Source organism: Podarcis liolepis (assembly GCF_965112155.1).
Source record: "Podarcis liolepis genome assembly, chromosome: 6".
NCBI lineage: Eukaryota > Metazoa > Chordata > Lepidosauria > Squamata > Lacertidae > Podarcis > Podarcis liolepis.
In genome coordinates this window covers 15,689,582-15,712,611 of record NC_139559.1, presented here as the reverse complement: position 1 = coordinate 15,712,611, position 23,030 = coordinate 15,689,582, and the positions used below count along the sequence as shown (strand labels likewise).

Sequence of the window (23,030 nt, the reverse complement as noted above, 5' to 3'; positions counted from 1 at the left end):
ATGTACCCAAGTGGCATCTGTATTTATACAAAGCAAGGAGATTGGCATAAACAGTGGTGCACAGAGTAAGCCTGCAACAGAAGGGTACTCCTAGCCAGAAGAAGAAAGGGCCCAGTCTCTACTCCAGGAAGGTCCTACTGGAGTGTAGGGAAATTGCACTAAAGGATTGCCACCCTAGAGGCAATATATAGTCTCTGCTGCCAGAACCTCAGCAGGGAGCGGGCAGAGGGGAGTGTCACTTCTGTGAAGAGTGAGCAGCCCTAGCGAGGGGAGAGCAGGCCTGAGGTGCTTGCTGGCTTCCAGTAAAAACTGAGAGCAAAAAGCCAAGCTAGGCTGCTACCCTATTACTTTCCGGTGACGGCAGGCTTTTCCTGGCGGCTGATGGGGATGCTGCACTCCACTCCGGGAAGAACCTGGGTAGTCGGTGCCGTGATGGATAGCACCCCGTCGGGAGACAAGGCCGAGGTGATGGCTGCCGGCTCAACCCCCTTGGGGATCATGTAGCGGTGGTGGAACTCCCGGGAGATGTAGCTGTGCTCATCCGGCCGTTCCTCATGCTTGGCATGAACTTTGATGTAGTCCCCAATCACCTTCACGCTCATCTCTTCAGGTGAAAAATGCTTCACGTCCAACAACACAGAGAACTTGTCTTTGTCCATCTTCACCTCTGAAAGCCCTGTGTCCGGTATCTGCGGCATCGCAGGCATCTGCAGGCTGGGCGTACCCATGTAATAGGGGCTGAGCGTGGCTGGGAACAGGTCGCTCTCAAAGAGCCCTTCGCTGAACCTCTGGTCGAAAAGATGCGGCGGGAAGAGCGACGAGAAGGCCGAAGGGAAGCCCAGGGGCCGCCGCATCCAGGGGTGGTGGATGGCATTGTCCATGGCGCGGAGAGGAGAAGGCGGGCGAGCAGCCGGAGACACGCACAACACTGACCGCGGCCAGGGGAGTGCATCCCTGTGCAATGCAATTCCAATGAATATAGAAGGGGGGCAGCATCTATTTTTGTGTTGTTTTAAATAAACCCAGCATTGCTAACCATGCTGTTAAATAGCATCTTGTCCCATCCTTATTCTGCTGCATCCACAAGGGGCTCAGTAGCCCCTGATGAAGAATGGCTTAGGCTCAAAAAACACATCAGGGCTTGCTATTTTCTGTTAAAGATATTTGATACCGTCTTCCTGAGAAACCTTTTCTCATTGCTTTTGATAACGTGCATTCAGCCTCCCGGCTTATCCTGCCTTCTTAAAAACCTGCCTGTTGTTAATTTGTAATTTATCAGATCAGGAGATGAGCTAGCATGCAGTAATATGTATTTGATTGGGAGATGAACCCTGGAGCTGGAGCAACAGTAATATAGTCCCCTCTTTCTTGGAGCTCGTCTCATTCTTTGTAGGTGGTCTTTTATTTACAGCCTTATAGTCAGTGGCAGCACAGCAAAAACAACTAATGGAGTCCCGTGGCATCTTGAAGGCTGCTGTATTTATTCTGGCCTATGTTTTCATGAGCCAGAGCCCACTTCATCAGATACATGAAAGGACACTCTCAGCATGTATAGAAGAAAATGCAAAGTTTCACCTTACAAAATAAAACCAAAAAGGTCAAGCAGTGCAGGGAGAGCTAGCAGTAGGTAGGGATGAGGTGGAAAGGTGTTTAGCATACCATCCAACAAATCTCTGATGAAAATAGGAATGTCCTATTCAATAATACTAATACTAATTATTATAATTACGGTATACCCTTCCCATCTGACTGGGTTGCCCCAGCCACTCTGAACAGCTTCCAACATATATAAAAACATAATAAAACGTTAAACTTTAAAAAACTTCCCTATACAGGGCTGCCTTCAGATGTCTTCTAAAGGTTGCATAGTTACTTATCTCCTTGGCTCGTGGGTCACATAACTCCATACCCTCCAACATTTATCTGATGAAAATGGCTTCTGTAAATCTGGAACTGTCCCTGGAAAATGGGGATCAGAAAATAGGTCTGATTTAGTTTTTATTCATTTAATTTATGTATTCTCCTCACAGAGCCCCAATTCCCAGAGTTCACTGAGAAGTGGAATTAACTGTTAAATCACCCTCAGAATTGTAATTCTGTGATAGGAATAGGGGTTTCCTAAAAACTCAGAACACCCTTTACAAGCTACACTTTCCAGGATTTTGCGGGAGGAAGCCATGACTGTTTAAAGTGGCATCATAGTGGTTTAAATGTACAGTGCAGATGGCGCATAAGAGAGATCACAACGAGTTACATGTATATAGGAACAGGATGATAGGAGAATACAATGATGTAGAGTTCATACAAATTTCCACATGGAAAGGACTTCTGTGCCAGAATCCTGTGCTGTGTCAGATAACACTCCTGAAAACATCGCAAAATTGCCACAAAACAGGGGCGCCCTCAGCCCCTCATGGATTGACTTTAATATCCTGTATAAACTATGTGTATATGAACACACATGTACAAGAGGGATGGATTTCCACATACAAGTCTGGAACAAGTTCCCCTGGCATTCTCTGTTACATTCCTGGGTTTAGAAAGGGGAAAAAAATATTACGGTTGTCTAATTAGATCAGGCGTTTGGACTCTGAATTCCATCCCGGTATGAGGAAGATGAAAACAATAGCATGACCACGAGGTATATTTCTCTTACAGAATGAGGTTACACAGATAGTACCAATGCCCACCATATTTGCGATAACAAAGGCAGCTTCTGGGGGAGTTTTGTTAGCGCCGCATAAGCTTCAGTGCCTCCCCGGCCGATGACACTGATTTGGACAGAAAACACTAATTCAGTTCTTGCCAGCAGAGCTGCTTGTCTGTTTGATTACATTAGACTGACAACTGGTTCTCAGTGTCACTGTCACGAGCACCGTTTCCAGACGTGGCGCAGCAGAGCGTGAATTTGGCTGCATCGCACACGGCGCTCATTTAATTATTTAATTCCACACACACACACCCCAGCAAACCCCTTACGCTTTGCAGTTAAAGATGCAGAAATGGTCAGCTCAAGACCCTTTAAAATTATTATTATTATTATTATTATTATTATTATTATTATTATTATTATTACAACAAAACACTCCACTCATTTAGCCAAGCCTTCATCTACCTATATTCATCATGCATGTTTGGACGTTGTGCAGACAGCCTTGTTTTTTTAAGGCATCACGCAAAAAACGCAAAGTACCGCTGACTAATGCATCTCATCAGTGCAAGGATTTCTGCTTGCACAACGTGACTTCTCCCCTCCCCCTCCTCCTGTGTGCCCCCTAAATCCATTCTATGGGTTCTTGGGCATGCATGGGGAGGAGAGTGGGGGAGAAGTTTAACTGAGCAAGTGAAAATCCTGGTGCTGACGGAATGTGCTAGTTAGATACGTAAAGGTAAAGGGACCCCTGACCATTAGGTCCAGTCGTGGCCGACTCTGGGGTTGCGGCGCTCATCTCGCTTTATTGGCCGAGGGAGCCGGTGTACAGCTTCCGGGTCATGTGGCCAGCATGACTAAGCCCCTTCTGGCAAACCAGAGCAGCGCACGGAAACGCCGTTTACCTTCCTGCTGGAGCGGTACCTATTTATCTACTTGCACTTCGACGTGCTTCCGAACTGCTAGGTTGGCAGGAGCAGGGACCGAGCAACGGGAGCTCACCCCGTCACGGGGATTCGAACCGCCGACCTTCTGATCAGCAAGTCCTAGGCTCTGTGGTTTAACCCACAGCGCCACCCGCGTCCCTTTGCTAGTTAGATACTACCTAATAAAAAATAACAATTTAGTTATTATTATTATTATTATTATTATTATTATTATTATTATTATTATTATTATTAATTTATTACTATAATAATTTCATAGTTAGACCAGAGCTGGGGAACCTGTGACCCTCCAAATGTTTGATGGACTCCGACTTACACATGCCCCATCTGGCACTGCCATTGGCCCCAGATGATGGGAATTGCAGGGCCTTTTGCTTGTTTGCTAAAAAAAATTATGCCACCATAGTTAATGCAGACAATTGAAAAAATGTGCATTTTGGTATTAGTTAGCTGGTGATTTGTACTTTTAATATTTGTAGGCTTTTTGTGGTGTATATGTAAGTGTTGCAAACTTTTGATTTAAAAAAAGGAAAAAAGAAATTGTGGCATATAAGTGTTTTTTTAAAAAAATAAATGCATAAAACAAATAAAGGACTGTATACAGACGTATTTTATATTGGTCAATCCATACTAGTCATGATGGTTATATAGAGCTTCCATGTTCAGAAGCAGCATACAACTTTATACGAATTGTGGGGCTGTGGGGGAAGGAACAGTATGGAGGGCAGTTATTTTTTCATGGCCTGTGTGTGGCTTAGGTTGGCCACTGTGGGAAGCAAGTGAGTCAGCGTGGGGTAGTGGTTAAAGTGTTCATTGGGTGACCTGATAAAATGGCAAGAACTATGTATGTCACCTTGAGCTCATTGTAGGAATGGTCAGCTATAAATGTTAATAATAATAATAATAATAATAATAATAATAATAATAATAATAATAATAATAATGCTGGATTAGCTGAATCATTTACCCTGAGGTCTTCTAATCTTCTTAAGTCTTTCAGTGCAATTCTGAATTATATCATTAAACAGGTTTAACCACTCTGCCTTTACCCTTAGGGATCCTGGCATTTTTAGTCTCATATAGTTGTGCAGCGATTCCTTTGCTGGAAATCGATTGTCTGGCTGTTTTGCAGAACAGCAAGTACAATAATACCTGTAGAGGCAAAGCCATGACAGTTAAAAAAAACAAAACAAAACAAAAAAACAAAACAAAAGCAGCTTATGTCTGTTGTGTAGACAATGCCCTTTGTTGTGCAGACATGCCTGTGGGCCAAATTGAGCACCTGAGGTAATTTTATCCAGCCTCTGGCATTCAAAGCAAATTGTAATCAATGCTTGCAAAATGTTTCCCCACATTTTCATTTGCGGGAGGAAGAAAAAAAGCTCAGTGGTGTTTTTTTATTTATGAAAAAAAAATCCTGTTGTGAGAATTACAGAGTTTTCACACTTTAATGTCATAATGGTTGTCAAGAGCTTTTCCAGACCCGATTCATTAGTGCTTAAAATCCTAAACTACTTAAACCCCAATTATCTGAAATGCCTCCTTCTTCAGAAGAGGAGGCCAAAGCCCTCAGAAGCTTGGGAGATGGTTGTTGCCCAGGAGAGGACATCCTTTGTGGCAACTCCTGAGTGGTGGAAATCCGCACCACCAGAAGAGAACCTGGGCATTCTCCTTCACTAAGCAATTTTTGGTGAATGCTGAAAACGCACCTCCTTCCCCTCACCTTTGACACTTGAGGTGTCAATTTTAGGTCCCACCCCATTCTGGTGCTTGTAATCTGTTTTAAACTGTTTCTAGTTTAAACTGTTGTGTTTTAAGTTGTTGTCACCCACCCTTGGTCCTTAGGGTGATGAATGGGTAATAAATTATCACCATCACACAGTGGTACCTCAGGTTACACACGCTTCAGTTTACATATGCTTCAGGTTACAGGCTCCGCTAACCCAGAAACAGTGCTTCAGGTTAAGAACTTTGCTTCAGGATGAGAACAGAAATCGTGCTGCGGTGGCGCAGCAGCAGCAGGAGGCCCCATTAGCTAAAGTGGTTGTCAGGGAACTGCCGTCAGTGCCGGAGGGAGAGAGAGGGCTCCAGAGGGATCCCAGAGAGCGTCCCGGGATTGGGAGAGGCAGCCCATCTTCTGGGAAAGGGAATCAGCTCAGCTCCAGTGGAGAAGGGGGGCAGATGGGGGAATCTGAGAGGGGGTCACATGACTCCTTGCCGGGGACCAGCGGGGGAAGGAAGGGTCCTCCGCTGCCTACGCCTTCCTTGCGCAGAAGGCTTCCATGCAGGGAAAGTAGGAGGAGACTGGGCGTGAAAGAACTTCTTTGCTGGAAGAAGTTTAAGAAACACCCACTGACGGATTCTGCCAGCGATTGAGACAGCCACGGGTGAGTGGCTGTCCGGACAGAAAAGGTTCACTTAGCCAACCCAGCCAGGTGTGGGCACCGGCTTACGCACGAGCAACCCCTTGAACCATTACAGTGGTGCTTCAGGTTAAGAACAGTTTCAGTTAAGTACGGACCTCTGTACTTCATAATAGCAGAATGTTGAATTTAACCCACATCTGATGCAATTTTGTATGGACTTGCATTTGGGTGGTGCATGGTCTATACAACGGTCATACTATTGTGCTGGATGACAACCAGCGTTGCCATAGCACTAAGACTGAAGATTTTTACCATGCCTCACCCTAAAGCATGGGTAAGCAAACTAAGGCCCGGGGGCTGGATGCGGCCCAACCGCCTTCTAAATCCAGCCCGCGGACGGTCTGGGAATCAGCATGTTTTTACAAGAGTAGAATATGTGCTTTTATTTAAAATGTATCTCTGGGTTATTTGTGGGGCCTGCCTGGTGTTTTTACATGAGTAGAATGTGTGCCTTTATTTAAAATGCATCTCTGGGTTATTTGTGGGGCATAGGAATTCATTAATTATTTTTTTTCCCAAAATATAGTCCAGCCCCTCCCCCCAAGGTCTGAGGGACAGTGGGCCAGCCCCCTGCTGAAAAAGCTTGCTGACCCCTGCCCTAAAGTGATCGATTGCATAGGCCTTTTGAGAGGTAGAGAAATAAATCATCATCACAAAATATCAGAAAGAGATAGGAGGGGAAAGGATGTACATTGGACTAGCCCTACTAATAGGGCAGCAGGTTTTTGAGTAAGACGGAACACTTTTTCTGGCGAGAAGAACCTACCATAATTAGAGACATACTATTTTTCCTTATTTTCATTTTTCATAGGAGTGAGTTACTTGGAGATTATTGTAAATACCATATTTTTCGCTTTATAAGGCGCACCAGACCATAAGACACACCTAGTTTTGGGAGGAGGAAAACAAGAAAAAAAATATTCTGATTCTCAGAAGCCAGAACAACAAGAGGGATCGCTGTGCAGTGAAAGCAGTGATCCCTCTTGCTGTTCTGGCTTCTGGGATAGCTGTGCAGCCTGCATTCGCTCCATAAGACGCACACACATTTCCCCTTACTTTTTAGAAGGGAAAAAGTGAGTCTTATAGAGCAAAAAATACGGTAAGAGGTAGATACGTTGTTGAAATATTTTTAAAAAAAATGCATTTCCTTTGCTTGAATTGCATTTAGATTGCTGGAACCCAGCCTAGTTCAGTCTCTTGCCCTCTTCAGCCAGAGAACTGCGCTTTATGCTGCTTACAGTACACCAGCATCAAATGTTCACTTTGCTGAATTAAATTAATTAGCAATAACAGCAAACATCTCGAGAAGGCTCCTCAAAAATCATCAAGGGCATTCCTAAATTAACCTGCTGCTCCAAAAAAGTTTTGGCGCTCATAAGCCAAGACGAGTCAGCCAATTTTATATTAACGTTCCCATGATTTTACATATCTAAGATGTAGCACCAGCTTAAAATTGTACAAGGCAGACTTTACTTGTCTCCTTAAAACATCCTTTCCCAGGCTAATCATACCTGCGAGGCCCTCTCTTGCCAAGTCTTCACAATTTTAACACAAGTCTCATGATGATTAATATTTTATTTACTTATTGAAAGCCCAAGGTGATATATAAATCTACTTTTCCACATTACATTTGAGATCCATGGCTGGAGCGGAGCTGAGGCGCCAGGGAAAGGTTTTTAACTCATTCCCCCTCCAGTTTTCCCAATCTAATCACTAATGGGTGATATAATGGGTGGGGAAAGGGACATCAGGGGCACAATAAGTGTTTTGGGAGAGGGAAGAAACATTACAAGGGGCAGGGTGGGACTTGGAGAAGCCACACTATTGTTCCCTTCATCCTCCTATGCATAGCTGTCAACTTACAGATTTGAAAATAAGGGACCAGCAGCCTCGAAAATAAGGGATCAGCAGCCAAAATAAGGGATTTTCCGGGCACAGGTATGTTCAACTTCTGAGCCCCTCTGAGCCAAAGGCAGAAAGCCCAGCCAGCAGCCAAGCAAAGCCTCAACAGTAAGGGATAGCAGTGGGACATGGCGCTGGGATAAGGGACTGTCCCGCCAAATAAGGGACGCTTGACAGCTATGCTCCTATGGTGCTGAGGGTCTGCGGTTTTCCAAGGAGACCTTCCAAGGGATAACAAAGATGAAGGCTTCTGGGCCGGCTTTATCATTAGGCAGAGTGAGGCAACTACCCCAAGCAGCAAATGCTGGAAGAGCAGTAGGGGCAGCCCCTCCGGCTGTTTCTCTCGAGTCCCCTGGCCACATTGTTCTGTTGGAGGGCAGAGGTGTGCGTTCCATGTTGCCTGTCCTATGGCCCCATAACAAGGCATGCAGGAGGAATCCACTCAACTTTGTATTGCAAAGTGGATTCACCTGATCTAATCCAGGCAGGTCATGACCCGGATCTATCTATCATCTATCTATCTATCTATCTATCTATCTATCTATAAATTTTAAGTTTTTCAAAAATTTATGAACATACAACTTACAAAAACACAAATCACATATATTTCTAATACACACATATTTGACTTCCCAGTGTGGTGTAGTGGTTAAGAGCGGTAGTCTCGTAATCTGGGAAACCGGGTTCACATCTCCGCTCCTCCACATGCAGCTGCTGGGTGACCTTGGGCCAGTCACACTTCTGTGAAGTCTCTCAGCCTCACTCACCTCACAGAGTGTTTGTTGTGGGGGAGGAAGGGAAAGGAGAATGTTAGCCGTTTTGAGACTCCTGAAGGGGAGTGAAAGGCGGGATATCAAATCCAAACTCTTCTTCTTCTTCTTCTTCCCTGCCTCTCCTTTGTGGTTTCTTCTTACCTTTTTCATTTTTATGCTGCATTTTCCACATTACTCCATTTTTAAGTTATAATTTAGTTCCCCTTAGTAATATGTTTGGCTGCTTGTTTTGCGTTAACCCTGCTAATGAACTTGTTTGCATACATGGATTTTTCAAATATTCCACAAATTTCTCCAAATCTTTAATCTCCTCCTCCTCCTCCTCCTCCTCCGTTTCTTATTACACCTGTTAGCTCTGCCATTTCGGCCATTAATTTGACTAGCCACTCTTCCTTGTTTGGTACTACATCTTTTTTCCATCTCGGACTCTGCAGACCTGCATGTGGTCTGAGCTTTGTGCACTGCCTCCATTCCTCTAAAAACATATCCATTTATACCAGGGGCCAGCAAACGTTTTCAGCAGGGGGCCGGTCCACTGTCCCTCAGACCTTGTGGGGGGCCAGACTATATTTTTTTGGGGGGGGTGAGAACGAATTCCTATGCCCCACAAATAACCCAGAGATGCATTTTAAATAAAAGCACACATTCTACTCATGTAAAAACACACTGATTCCCGGACGGTCTGCAGGCCGGATTTAGAAGGTGATTGGGCCAGATCTGGCTCCAGGGTCTTAGTTTGCCTACTCTTCAAAATAGGGCAGCCAGCAACCCACGGCCTGGTGAAGCAAATAAGTGGGGCTTCTTGCCACCACACCCTTTGAGCGGGAATACAGCAGAACTCCCTGGAAACAAAGGAACTTGATGGCATACTGGCTGCATTCACATGTCAGTTTATTTCCCCATTTCCCAATTAATTTACTTGTTATATTTGAGCTTGCACACAATGTAAAAGCCACTTCTGAAAAACTAATGGAAGATAGTGCACACTTTGTGTTCTTTTTAAATGCTATTTGATTCCAGAAAAAGAATCCATTGGCCCATCCCTTGACCCACATAAATGTGGGATTAAAGTAATTTATTTATTTTTATTTCTATACTGCCCTATATCTGAAGGACTCAGGGCGGTTCACATAAAATATCAAATACATAAAATCAAAACAAAAACAACCCAATAAAAAATTCCCCCAAAGAACCAGTATTTTTAAAAGGGTATAGGATGTAGATCAAGTCAGGCAAAGGCCTGGTTATAAAAGGTTAAAAAGTAATGAAACTGAGGGCAACCCAATGACATTTGTTGTTGTATCACACCACAACCATTGGTGTGAAGGGAATTTAGCAAAATAGATGAGTATGTCAACCCAAAAAGCACAACACCCACAATTCCCAGAGTTCCTTGTGAAGAGGTATTGATCGTTAACCTACTCTGGGAATTGTAGCTCTGAGATGGGAATCAGGGTCTCCTCACAATTCTCAGCACCCTTAACAAACTACAGCTCCCATGGGGAAAGCCATGACTGTATAAAGTGGGATCAAAGTCTTTTAAATGTATTGCGCCAAGACAGACACAATGGGAAATTTGGTCAGGGTTTTACTCTGAAGAGTACTTAGCATAACGATTGAGCATTCCAGGTCTTGATGCCAACTCAACTGGCCCAATCTGATGCATCAGTTCTTTTCTGCCAGCCTCTTCAAAAATCCCCGATCCTGCAAATAATCAGACAGAGGACTCTTGTTCAGTGGGAAAGTCTCAAGAACCTCAGATTGAACAGCGCCTCTCAGACGCTGCTTTGTTTCTTTTTGCCAAGTGAAAATAGTGATCTATGACTTTATCCTCTGGTTCCCACTTAATGAGTCAGGTAACAACCACCAGCTCTCTAGTCAGCAGAATTCAGATGCTCTGCTAGAAAAGCACACACACACACACAGGTATTATATGTTACTAACCTAGCTAGTGCAAAGTTCAGCAATTAGCTTGATATTGGATGAACTCACACTTTTATTGTAGGATTGGAGATTCCACAGTTTGTTTGTTTTTTTAAGCTTAAAATTGCAAGACATTGGGAAAGTCACTGGAGAACACTAGTTAAATTGCAGGGGGTTCGACTAAATGACCCTGGGTGTCCCTTCCAACTCTACAATTCTGTGACTGCAGCCTTGTCTAAGACAGTGGTGTGGAACATCAGTGGTAGAGGCCGAATAAAGCCACTTGGTAGGTCCCTAGGCCACACCTTCTCCATAGGCCACACCTTCTCCCAGATTCTAAGGAATGGCAAAAAAGTAGGGGGGAGGTAAATTCCAAAATTATAAAATGGAAATGCCTAGTCCCAAAAATCAAGATGACACATCTGGGGCAAGAAATTGAGAGCCAATGTAGCCTGTGCACATGCGAACACAACATTTTGTTAACCACGATAAAAAAGTTGTTATAGATTTTTATTTGCTGCAGCTGTAAGGTATTTAATTATTTTATGGTTATAGTTGCTGATTCATTTTGTATTTTATATTATTATTTTATCATTACTCTATGTTAATAAATAACAGCTTAGTGGTGATAAGCAGAATAATAGTGGCTGTGTGAGGGACATGGAAAATTTGGCAGATGTACACAGTGGGATTCTAATATCACCATTTTTTTCAGCAATAAGGAAACCTCAATTAAAGCTCGGGGTTTAAAACCGCTTTGAGTTTTTTGTTTTGTTTTTACAGACAAGCTGTGCATAAATCTTACGAAATTAATAAATATATTTATTTCAAGGGAGTTAGTTCTGAGTAAAGCATACAATTCCTATTAAAAAAGGAGTAGTACAATGATGTAGGTCAAACAATGACTGCTTAGCAACAATGGTTATACATCCCTAGCAATGGTGCTGCCGGTAGAGTGTTGACACTTTAGAGGTGTCTCTGCATTTTGTTGTATAACTTTCTTTAGAAATGTCTGATCGGTTTACTTCAAAAAATAAAATAAAATAAAAGCTAATTGTCTGAGGGCTGTGGTACAAGGGGTCCAATACTGATGTACCACCATCTACCCCACCCTCCAACATTCTAACAAGGGAGAGGACCAGAACTGCAAAAGCCTTATTCGTTAATGCCACCCTCCGGGGGGGGGGGGTACATGGAGAAAGAACAGGGACTTAAAAAAAGAAAATCCAGTGCCATATCATATCCTCTCTTCCCTATATTGCTTCCCACATCCATGATTGCACAAACAGGGAACACAAAGAAGCATTCCGAATTCATGCGCTCTGCGCCGTGCCATGCTGCCAAGCGGTTTGAATGGTTTGCAAAACTTCCAGAGCTCTATTAGGTGATTAGCCTATCTTTGGGAAGCTGAGAGCCACGCTTTCATAAAGGCATTGTCTTCCATTTTTGAGAGCCTCTCCTCGCCTTCTTATTGCACAAAAGGCAGAACAATGCTCCACTCCTCCGCTTCCCAGAGTGAAAGATGCACGCACACTGCATTTGAAAGCAGGATTTAGCAACTCCAACGTGGGCGACTCAAATCCACCCATTAAAATGGAGCTCTCTGATCTGGAGTCAGATAACTGCTGCTCCTAGTGGGCCAGCTGCCAAATCCAATTAAGTTTTGCATAACATGCATCTTTGGTGATCTTGATTTATTAGCTCTGTTTGAAGAAGGTAATATAAAAAAAGGTTTGGTTGATCATGTCTCCCATGTAAGGAGACACAGTACGTCCTTCAACTTGCTAGTGTACAGGACACTGAGACTCTGATTTGCATGGCTTGGCATACCACGGGAGGGGCGGGGATGCGTGGAACGATAGCCCAACCCAACTCAACTCAACTCAACTGCATTTTCCTTGGATGCTTTGTACTTTCTGAAATCCCCTCTGGCTTGTACCTGTGGCTGGATCTTATGCAAGGCCACCCAGGTTGGGGATCTCCTCACCCAGCTCTCACCCCTCCCTCCCTCTCTCTAGCACATCAACACATGGGCCGGTTATAATCTGGTCATAGAAGCATCCACCTTTGGGCACCACAGGAGATAAAAATTGAAATCTGGAAATAGCTCTTGTTGTTTCAAGTTGGGGCAAACACATTGAGGGATTTGCATGATTCTTGGCCTGTTGCTCAAAGTAGTACCTGAGGATAGGGAGGGTAACTAACTGTGGCCAGCAAAGGATGAGCAGAGGAGAAAGGTGACTTAGAATACAAAGGTGCCTTCCAGACTTCTTTGCCTGCTCCGCATCCAAGAATCGGTTGCAAGAGATTCCAGAATCGTTAAGGTTAGGAATGGGGCCAGACCAGGTGATCAGTTTGAGACGGTCATGCGCAAATTCGTGTTTTCCTCCAAAATGGCCTTGCCCTCTGCCTGCCCCTCAGAACTGATGCATCACATGAGGCTGGGTCTCACAAGTGACAGCTCCTCCTCCTCCTTGCCCACACTCCAGCACCTGCTATGGGCTGCCCAAGGGAGGAGGCCGACAGCAGCAGTCATGGAGAGGCCATGGAGAGCCAACAGGATGATCCCTCGCAGCAGTTGTTGCAGCTCAGGACAAATGCCAGCTCATCCTTCTCCCTGAGTTCAGTGGAAGCAGCACTGGCAGGAGAAACAGGGACATTCTGGGGTCAATTCAGAAGCTGCGATGGCTTTCATGATTCCAGGACTGTCCCTGGAAAATCAGGACACTTGAAGGGTATAAGTCATGTCAAAGTGATATTTTAGCCTGCCATCCTCATTTAAAATGGTGGATGGCATCCAAACATCAGGAACACTTGTGCCAAGTTTGGCAATGATACAGAGAGAGGTATCTGAAGCTATAGAGAAGAAACCACCTTCCAAAATATATAGAAGAGGGGGGAAAGGGTGTGGCATGACTCTGGTCCCACCTGCTGCCAGCTCTAACCCTACCCACTGCCAGCATGCTACCCAGCAAATGTGGCCCTCTGGGGAAATAAGATGTTCCCCTAGTATCTCACACTGTTCCAAAGGGTCCCTCAATCCTTAAGAACAACATTCCTTTCCTTCCATCTTATTGTATTTTATAACATTTATATCTGGTGTGCAGAGATAATGAAACCATGCAGTAAGAACAATGCAAAACAATTATACACACAATCAATTCACACTAATGAATTCAAAGCAATACAGTGATCACACCAACCAGCTCTATGTGCAACCAATATTAATAAGCCAGGAAATGCTTGGTTAAGCAAATAGCTTTTCAGCATGAACCAGGAACACAATGCAGTCTGTGCATGCCTTATTTCTTAGAGGATGCTGAAGAAGGGAAGGGGGACTGGTAGTGCGTACAGAAGATGGACAGAAATGAGATCTCCCATGTTGCAAAAGCAAAGGTGTTTCACAGGTGCAAGCCCACCAAGCGAGACAAGCCATGGACTTTAGATCTGCCTGTTTGGAGCCTCATATTCTTTTCTCCTATTACGCACTGTAATCTTGCAGTACCATGGTTTGCTTCATGGTTCCAGAGATGAAATCATTATGAGAAATGTTGCAAATGCTAGGAAGTCCAAAGCAATAACCAGTGGCGTAGCGTGGGTTGTCAGCACCCGGGGCAAGGCAAGTAATTTGCGCCCCCTAACCCGTGGATTTGCGCCCCCTAACCCTAACCCCCAGATGTTGCGCCTGGTGCGGCCAGGCCCCCCCTGCACCCCCCACGCTACGCCACTGGCAATAACAAACAGTGTGAGTCCTGCTGGAGCATATTGGCAAGCAGTGAGTTTGGCATTTAAATAAATAAAATTTGCTATCATTCAGTGCCTTCCCCAGAAGATGTAAAAATTGTTGACAAAATCAAACAAAGCCTCCCCTCGCAAAAAAAGAGAGAGTAAAAGAAATTGGAATGTACATGTTGTACAAACTTTAGAATAGTGTGGCTGCGGGATCAGGGCAGTGGCCTGCATCCGGTATTAACAGTGGCCCTATGGAAAGTGTACAAGCATGGCCTAAGTAAAACAGTTACTAACCCCACCCATTGCTGATATTCACTGGAGACAGACTGTCGAGTTACTAATGGACTCTTGGAGAAATTTCATGAATATTATGTTAAAAAATTTAATCAACCTTCATCAAACAGCAACATATGTAAAATACAGAACGATAAGCCAAACACCGTAAAGCAATAAACAAAATTAAGCAAGACTAAACATGATAATAGTTTTAAATGCCATAAAAACTCCAGGATACAATAAAATCTTCAATTAAGTGTCAGGGGAAGCAGGTGAGTTAAAAAAAAAAAACTTTCTTAAAACCCTGAATTGATGGTGCCAGATGTTTATCTTTTGGAAGGGAAATTCACACAGAATTGGATGGCTCTTCCTATTCCATCAGGGATGGAAATTGTGCAACTGTGATTTGCTTCTACAAACAGCTTGCATTTAGACTACCGCATACTGACAACAAACTGCTCAGAAAATGCCTCCTGAAATTCTCCCAGGAGTTATCTGGCAAATGATTTCAGATCTGACAACTAAATAAGCGGGAAATCATTATCGGATTTGCCAACAAGCATAGAGGCAAGAGGTGTGAAATAAATGATTGATGAAAAAGTCCCAAAAACTGTGAAGAAGAAGAGGCCAAGTTGCAGACACCAAATCAAAAACTGAGGAGATAAATAGGGCTTGGAGGCGAAGGCAGCATTGATACAAGAAATCAATGTTTGGGGTAAATTAGGGCTTGTAATAAAATAATTGTGCATGGAGACCTTTGCAAGTGAATTTTAAAATGGCTGCTCTTCTCAATTAAGAAATTGTTTTCAGCCTGCTGCAATGTATTCACACATACATGTTGTCCCTCAACATGGAGGGACAGAGAAATCTTGACCCTCTTCCTTTCCCTGGGTTGAGGTGGTGGCTGGTAATGTACAGGTGCTTCCACCCAACTCAGTTGACATCCTGCCAGCCACCATCAATGGAATGATGCTGACCAAACTCCCCCTTCTACATGCCAAACAGGTGGGTGGAAATTATACTTATGGGTTCCCCATCAGAAGGAGCCATAACAAAAATAACAAAAACAAAACACCAACCAGGCTGTTCCAAGAATAGGGAGGAGGCAGGATCTCAGCCAGACTTGGACAACCCTCAAATAAAAGACATCTTAAAATAGAGGAATGTCCTCTAGTAGACCTTCAATACAGATGACTCTCCTCTGTAAAGCAGGACACATGGCCACCTAAGATTTAATAGACAGGCATATGTATATGCATAAATCAAATATTAGCTCAGGTGTCTTACCCATTTCATGTTTCAACCAAGATGCCTGTACAGTTATGACCTATTCACCTACTTGTTCATCAAAAATAGAGCTGTTTAAAAGTGCAAAGCTGCTCCAAAAATTATGTGGAAAGGTCTTGACTACATTACAGGTGCTAGCCAATCAACACTGTGCGCAGCCATATATATTCTCCTGGCAAACTCATAGGGCCATTTGTTTCCAGAATTCAACCCTGGAAAGGAATAAACTGGAGATGATTCACCTCTTCCCCAAGGACAAAGGATGGTGGAAATTGAGCATACACGCAAATGGACTGATAAGCACATATGTATGCCTTGTATTACACATTATGATATATTATAAAATTATAGAATCTTAGAGATGGAAGGGACCCAAGCGTCATCTAGTCCAACCCCCTGCAATGCAGGAATCTCAGCTAAAGCATCCATGACAGATGGCCACTCAACCTCTGCTTTAAATACCTCCAACAAAGGAGAGTCCACCACCTCTCATGGGAGTCTGCACCACTGCTGAACAGCTCTTACTGTCAGAAAGCCCCCCCCCCCAAATGTTTAGTTGGAAGCTCCTTTCTTGCAACTTGAAGCCATTGGTTTGAGTCCTACCCTCCAGAGCAGGAGAAAACAAGCATGCTCCCTCCTCCATGTGACAGCCCTTAAGATATTTGAAGATGGCTATCACATCACCTCTCAGTCTCCTCTTTTCCAGGCTAAACATACCCAGCTCCTTCAAGTGCTCCTCATAAGGCTTAGTTTCCAGACCCTTGATCATATTTGTTGCCCTCCTCTGCACATGTTCCAGCTTGTCAACATCCTTCTTAAATTGTGGTGCCCAGAATTGGACGCAGTATTCCAAGTGTGGTCTGACTAAGGCAGCATAGAGTGTTACTATTACTTCCCTTGATCTGGACACTATTGTTCTGTTGATGCAGCTTAGAATAGCATTAGTTTTTCTTCTTCTTTTGATGCTGCATCGCACTGTTGACTCATGTTAAGCTTGTGGTCCACCAAGACCCCTAGACCCATTTCACATATACTGCTAGCAAGCCAGGTGCCCCCCATCCTACATTTGTGCATCTGGTTCTTTCCCTGTTAAAATTCATTTTGTTAGTTTGTGCCCAGTTCTCCAATCTGTTAAGGTAATTTTGAATTCTGATTCTGTCTTCTGTGGTATTAGCTACCTCTCCCAGTTTGGTGCCATCTGCAAATTTGATGAGCATCCCCTCAATTCCTTAATCCAAGTCATTAATAACGGTGTTAAACAGCAACGGGCCCAGGACAGAACCCTGTGGCACCCCACTTGTCACTTTTTTCCAGGATGATGAGGAATCCATTAATGAGTACTCTTTGGGTTTGGTCAGACAACCAGCTACAAATCTACCTAACAGTTACCTCATTCAACCCACATTTTACCAGCTTCCATGTGAGAATATCATGGGGGACTTTGTCAAAAGGCTTACTGAAATCAAGATACACTATGTCCACAGCATTTCCCTGATCCACCCAGTTTGTAATTCCATCAAAACAAGAAATCAGATTGGTCTGGCATGACTTGTTTTTGAGAAACCCTTGCTGGGTCTTAGTAAATCACAGCATCCTTTTCTAAATGCTCACAGACCAACTGTGGAATTATCTGTCCTAGGACCTTCCCTGGTATCGATGTCAACCTGGCCTTTCCTTTCCCCCTTTGTGAAGATGGGTTTGTAGGCACCTCACCTGTTCCCAAGAATTCTCAAAGATAATAGACAAAGGTTCTGAAATTACATCTGCAAGCTCAACAGGCCCTGGAGATTTGATTTCATTTAAAGTAGCAAGGTGTTCCCTTACTACCTCTTTTCCTATCTTGGGCTGCAGCTTCCTCCTTACATCATTTATTTTGTTATCACCAGGTTGGGCATCACTTTCCTTTTGGGTGAAGAAAGAGGCAAAGTAGGTGTTGAGTAGTTCCGCCTTTTCTCTGTCACCCAATAGCACTTCTCCATGTTCCCCACACAGAGGACCTACCACTTGCTTGTTCTTCCTCTTACTTCGGACATAGCCGAAGAAACTTTTAAAAATTATTTTTAAGCTCTCTTGCAAGCCTGAGCTCATTCTGAGCTTTAGCCAGCCTGACTCTCCCCTTGCAACTGTTGGCTACTCGTGTATACTCCTCCTTTGTGTGTACATGTGCTGGTCCTGGCCCCCCAGCCAGAATTTCAGAGCAGCAACTGTAGGAAGACTGTTCCTTAAGGAGCTCCCACATTTGACAGCTTTCCTCTTAGTTGCACTCTCAAAGCAAAGCCACTTCTTCGAAAGCTTCCCTTTTCCATTTAAATCACCCAGTGATCACCTCTGGGGGCAGAGGTGGAATTGCCATGCCCCAAAGCATGCGCTTTGGTTCAATAGCCAAGGCAAATTATGTACATTTTCTCTTGATCTCCCAGCTATTTCTGACGCTGGGGAATCTTCTTCCTTCCTTTACTCTGCCTTTGGCACAGCAGAATATCACACCGTTGGGAGTTGTTTCTCTTTTGTGGTTTTATACGAAATGGTTTGGTAGGGATTAGGGCCAATTCATGTAACCAAAGTGCAGAGAGGCTTACACTGAGATTTTAGTCCTGAGGTGGGGCGTCATTTTCATCCAACGGCTGCGTTCCCTAGTGGGCAACCTTCCAGGGGCTGCATGTCAGTGGTGGGCGGGGCCAGAGGCAAATGTGGGTGGAACAATGAATGTAAATTTCAGCTTCATACAGTAGGCTGTTCCTCTGCAGACTCTCTCACACAGACACCCCTCTCTGTCCTCTAACCATACATTCAAGAGGCACTATCTGAGTTCAGGGGCACATTCCAGTCAGGTCAAAACACTTAAGGAGGGCACAAGGCAGGGCTGGTGAGGGGTGTGACCTGAGGAAAGGAGATGTAGCTAGGGAGGGAATGTCGTGTGGTGTAGAGAGAGTGTTTTGAGGACCAAACAGAACGGCTTGGAAGGATGCATTTGGTTCCTTCCCCGCCTCTCATTTAAACTGTGATGAAGCAACTGAATGACAGCATTGCCAAGCACTAATCAACCCAATCACAGCTCAACCCATGGCTCTTAACCAAACCAAAATCACACAGTTCTTTCCACACAGATTTCTGCTCTTGCTTAGCTTTCTTAATTTCAACAGCCCCATTTAGATGAGAAGCAATTAGTTTGCCGTTGCTGTTGTAAAGAACCGCGAGCTGGGGAAAAACAATCAAGTGCAAATCACTCAGATACCCACCAATAGACAGTGGTGTAGCGTGGGTTGTCAGCACCCGGGGCAAGGCAAGTAATTTGCGCCCCCTAACCCGTGGATTTTAGCACTCAAGTCTCTTCCACTAGAGAGCTGCGAGTGCGAGTGCGCCCCCCAGATGTTGCGCCCAGTGCGGCTGGCCCCCCCTGCACCCCCCACGCTACGCCACTGCCAATAGACTCCAGTCTGCCTTCTGCCTGCCCCTGATTTTAATCCTGATCAAGTGAGGAACACCAGATACAGGGGGAGACTAAATCTGCTAATATGATCCATCTTCCCCTTCCCTGAGTGTTGGGAGGGGTTGTTCCTGTGGGTTTTTGTATCTTTATTTCACATTTTGTTCTGAGTCATGTGGAAATTGTTCAGTTTGGTTCTGTACTTGTGCAACATTGCAATTATGTATTTTTCCATGTTGTAAGCTGCCTTGAGCCTGGTTTGAACTGTAGAAAGGTGGCATACAAATAAAATTATGTATGTATGTGTGTGTGTTAACTGTATGCGTGGAGGCAATGACTGAAAGGGACTTTTTTGTCCTGGTAAATGTGGCTTGAGAAGTGACTGCTTCTGAGGTGATGTCGTTCCATGATTGCTTTGCTGGTTGCACAGATCAGTTTCAATCCATATTTTGAATGCAGGTTGTGGCATCTTGACTATAGGCCTTGTGATCAAAATGCACTATGGGATATGGGATCGCTTCTGGAACAACCAAGCAATGCAAAATGGAGTTGTGAGTTGTTGGGCAAACAGCAGACTAGACTAGGGAAAGCGTATGTATTAAGTCTGATTACATTTGCTTCCTCCCCTTCTTTCAAAGAAGTCTTCATGGCATCCTTACCAATGATCCCCTTTTATCCTCACAACCACCCTGTGACCTAGAAAAGTTCAAAAGATAGCAACTGCCCGTGGTCACCAGAGGAGTCATGATTTGAACCCAGGTTTCCCTAGTCTAAGGCTGGCACTCTGCACTATACAATTTAGGCTTTTATGGTCTATCTGAATTATCAAGGTTACCCCAGGCCATCTCTTCTAAGTAAATTGTTTAGAGGACAAATCCAAGCAGATAGATTTACTGCTGGTAAATTGTATCTCACTCCCACAGTAATCTCATTGAAGTGCAAATGAATACTTCTGCAGAGAAAGTTGCTGTTCAGCAGAAGTGTGGGTTTGTGAATGTAGCAATAAGATGCTGGATGTACATTCTTAAAAAAAATAAAATCCCTTAGAACAGATCTATGGCATGGTTATTATGTATGCTGCGAAGAAAGTGGCTAGAGAGAGATCTTTTTCCTCCCTATTCTCATAATATAAGATATTGAGGTCATCCAAATAAATGAATAGGAACAGATTCAGGCCAGATAAAAAGTACTTCTTCATATAACACACAATTAAATTATGGAATTTACTGCTATGATCAGGGATGGGGGATAAAATTGGTTCAGCTCACCATTTAATGTGAATCTATGTAATCCTCACTCCCCAAAATAGGGCATGAACTGAAAACACAGCTAAACCTTTGAAATTTGCACTTCTCCGAATTTTGTATTGTGGTTCTCTGACTAAAAGATGTGTGCAGAATTGTATATATTAGGGCAAAGTGTGCCTACAAAGGCATATATCAGCGAAAAATAACGCAAATATGCATTCTATCAGTGGAAACAGTTTGCATTAAAATTATAATAGGATATATTAAAAATTTTGATGAGGTCTTTAAAAATAAATAAAAATAAATAACAAACTGATGCTGAGATATGGCGCATTGAAGGCTCAGAAGATTACAAGTTAACACGAGTCAACAGTGTGATGCAGCAACAAAAAAAGCTAATGCTCTTCTATACTTGTATCATCAGAAGTTTAGCATCCAGATCAAGGGAAGGAATAGTACCACTCTATTCTGCCTTGGTCAGACCCAGAGTCCAGTTCTGGGCGCAACAATTTAAGAAGGATATTGACAAGCTGGAATGTGTGCAGAGGAAGGCAACCAAGATACGATATGTTACGATACGATAATCTTTATTGTCTTTGTCCCATACAGAACAACGAAATTGAAAGAATCTACATCAGACATTCAAAAACCAACAAGCCTGCTATCCCAGCTATCCCAGCCTGGTTAACCCCCTAAAAACTCTGATACCCCATAATTAAATACAATATACTCCCACAGAGACTACCTTACACCGTGTTTAAAACCAAAACTGCATTTGGATAAAAACTGTTTCTCAGGCGGCTAGTCCTAGTCTTTATAACCCTGTACCTTCTTCCAGAAGGCACAAGCTGAAAGAGATCATTTCCGGGGTGCGTACTATCCTGCACTATCTCTGCAGCTTTCTTATGACACCTGGAAGCATAGATGATCAAGGGTGTGGAAGTCAAAGCCTTATGACGAACAGTTGAGGGAGTTGAGTAGGAGATATGATAGTCATCTTCAGATATCTAAAGGGCTGGCAAGCTCTGGAAGGTAGGATCCAAACAAATGGCTTCAACTTGAAAGAAAGCAGATTCCAACTAAATTTCAGGAAGAACTTTCTGATGGTAAGAGCTGTTCGGCAGTGGAATGGTCTCCCTCGGAAAGTGGTGGACTCTTCTTTCTTGGAGGTTTTTAAGCAGAAGTTGGGTGGTCTGACTTCTAGAACTATTTGTCTAAGGTTTCCCAGGGGGAGACAGAATTAATACTAACCCCCCTCCCTCTTATTTGCGGACTATGGCATTGAGATGCCTGTCCAGCCCAAGCCTGTACATGCTTACATGAGTAAGGCTCATAAAGCTCATTGGGGTTCCTTCTAAAGTAACTGTATGTAAGATTTCAACCATGCAGTGGAACTGTAATATTGTTTACTTGAAAATATTTCCCACTGTGTTCCATTGGATCCACTCTCCTGCAAGTGTTCATAGTGCTTAGATAAACAGATAGTTAAAATCTCACAAACGAAAAACAATTTTAAACAACAGCAGTGAAATGATATTAAAACTACAGGTGAACTTTCTGTCTGGTAACATTTTTAATATTCATATTAGGAAGTGACTGACTCAAGCCCATAATGTAGAACTCTCTGAATGTGTGCTTAGATTTGACCATGATTAGGTTCTGGTCTGACTCTGTGGGAACTTCCAGATTGTCACTATTTTTGGGTGGGATCCAATCACATACTGGTATATACAGGTTGTGTGGTTACAGTTAAATGGAAGGTTTTGTGCAACAAGCTTGTTTCCGCAAAGGATCAGACCTTTTGCAATAAGGAAAGTGACAAGAAAATGCACTGGGAAGTGTGAGGTAACATTTGCTTTGATGCATCATCATTGAGCATCCCCACAAACAAATTAGGATGAATGCTCAGTAAGCAGGTCAGCTGGAAGTGCCCTGTGTTGAGATTGTTATAATGATATAAACAATAATTTCTCAGGTTAGGTTTCAGACCTGTCCATGGCTTCTAGCTACTCAGAACTGCTAGAAGACGTGGCAATGAATCACAGAAATCCAATTGCTGGAGCAATGTGGTGTTGCTATGTGTCCTACATTACAGAGGGCAGTGAATCCTCAGTTTCAGAAATGTGGAACCCATTGACCTCTAGATATTCTTGGGCTGCAACTCCCTTCATTACTAACCATCGGTCACAATGGCTGGGGCTGTTGAGAGTCCAATACCATTTGGATGGCTACATTCTCCCTCTTAAGATCTGTCCAGTCCTAGTCAAGTTTAAATATAAAGCACTATAAAAAGGGAGACCTTGAAGTTGCTCGTTAGCATTTAGCCCCTGGACACACCTGGTCACATTCTTCTCCACTATGGTGAGATGGAATGCATTTATGTTTTAATTACAGTGATTATGTCTAAATCTCCACTTGCATATATAAATTAGCACACACA

The 23,030-nt window shown here is 43.6% G+C and overlaps 1 protein-coding gene across 1 annotated transcript; it reads right to left on the bottom strand.

Moving 5' to 3' along the window:
* Nucleotides 1-255: 255 nt before the first annotated feature.
* LOC310709849 (alpha-crystallin B chain-like) lies at nt 256-929 on the bottom strand. The gene has a single exon (XM_083509893.1). The coding sequence runs from the start codon at nt 879-881 to the stop codon at nt 345-347; it is 537 nt and encodes a 178-aa protein (XP_083366019.1). The 5' UTR covers nt 882-929; the 3' UTR covers nt 256-344.
* Nucleotides 930-23,030: the final 22,101 nt, after the last annotated feature.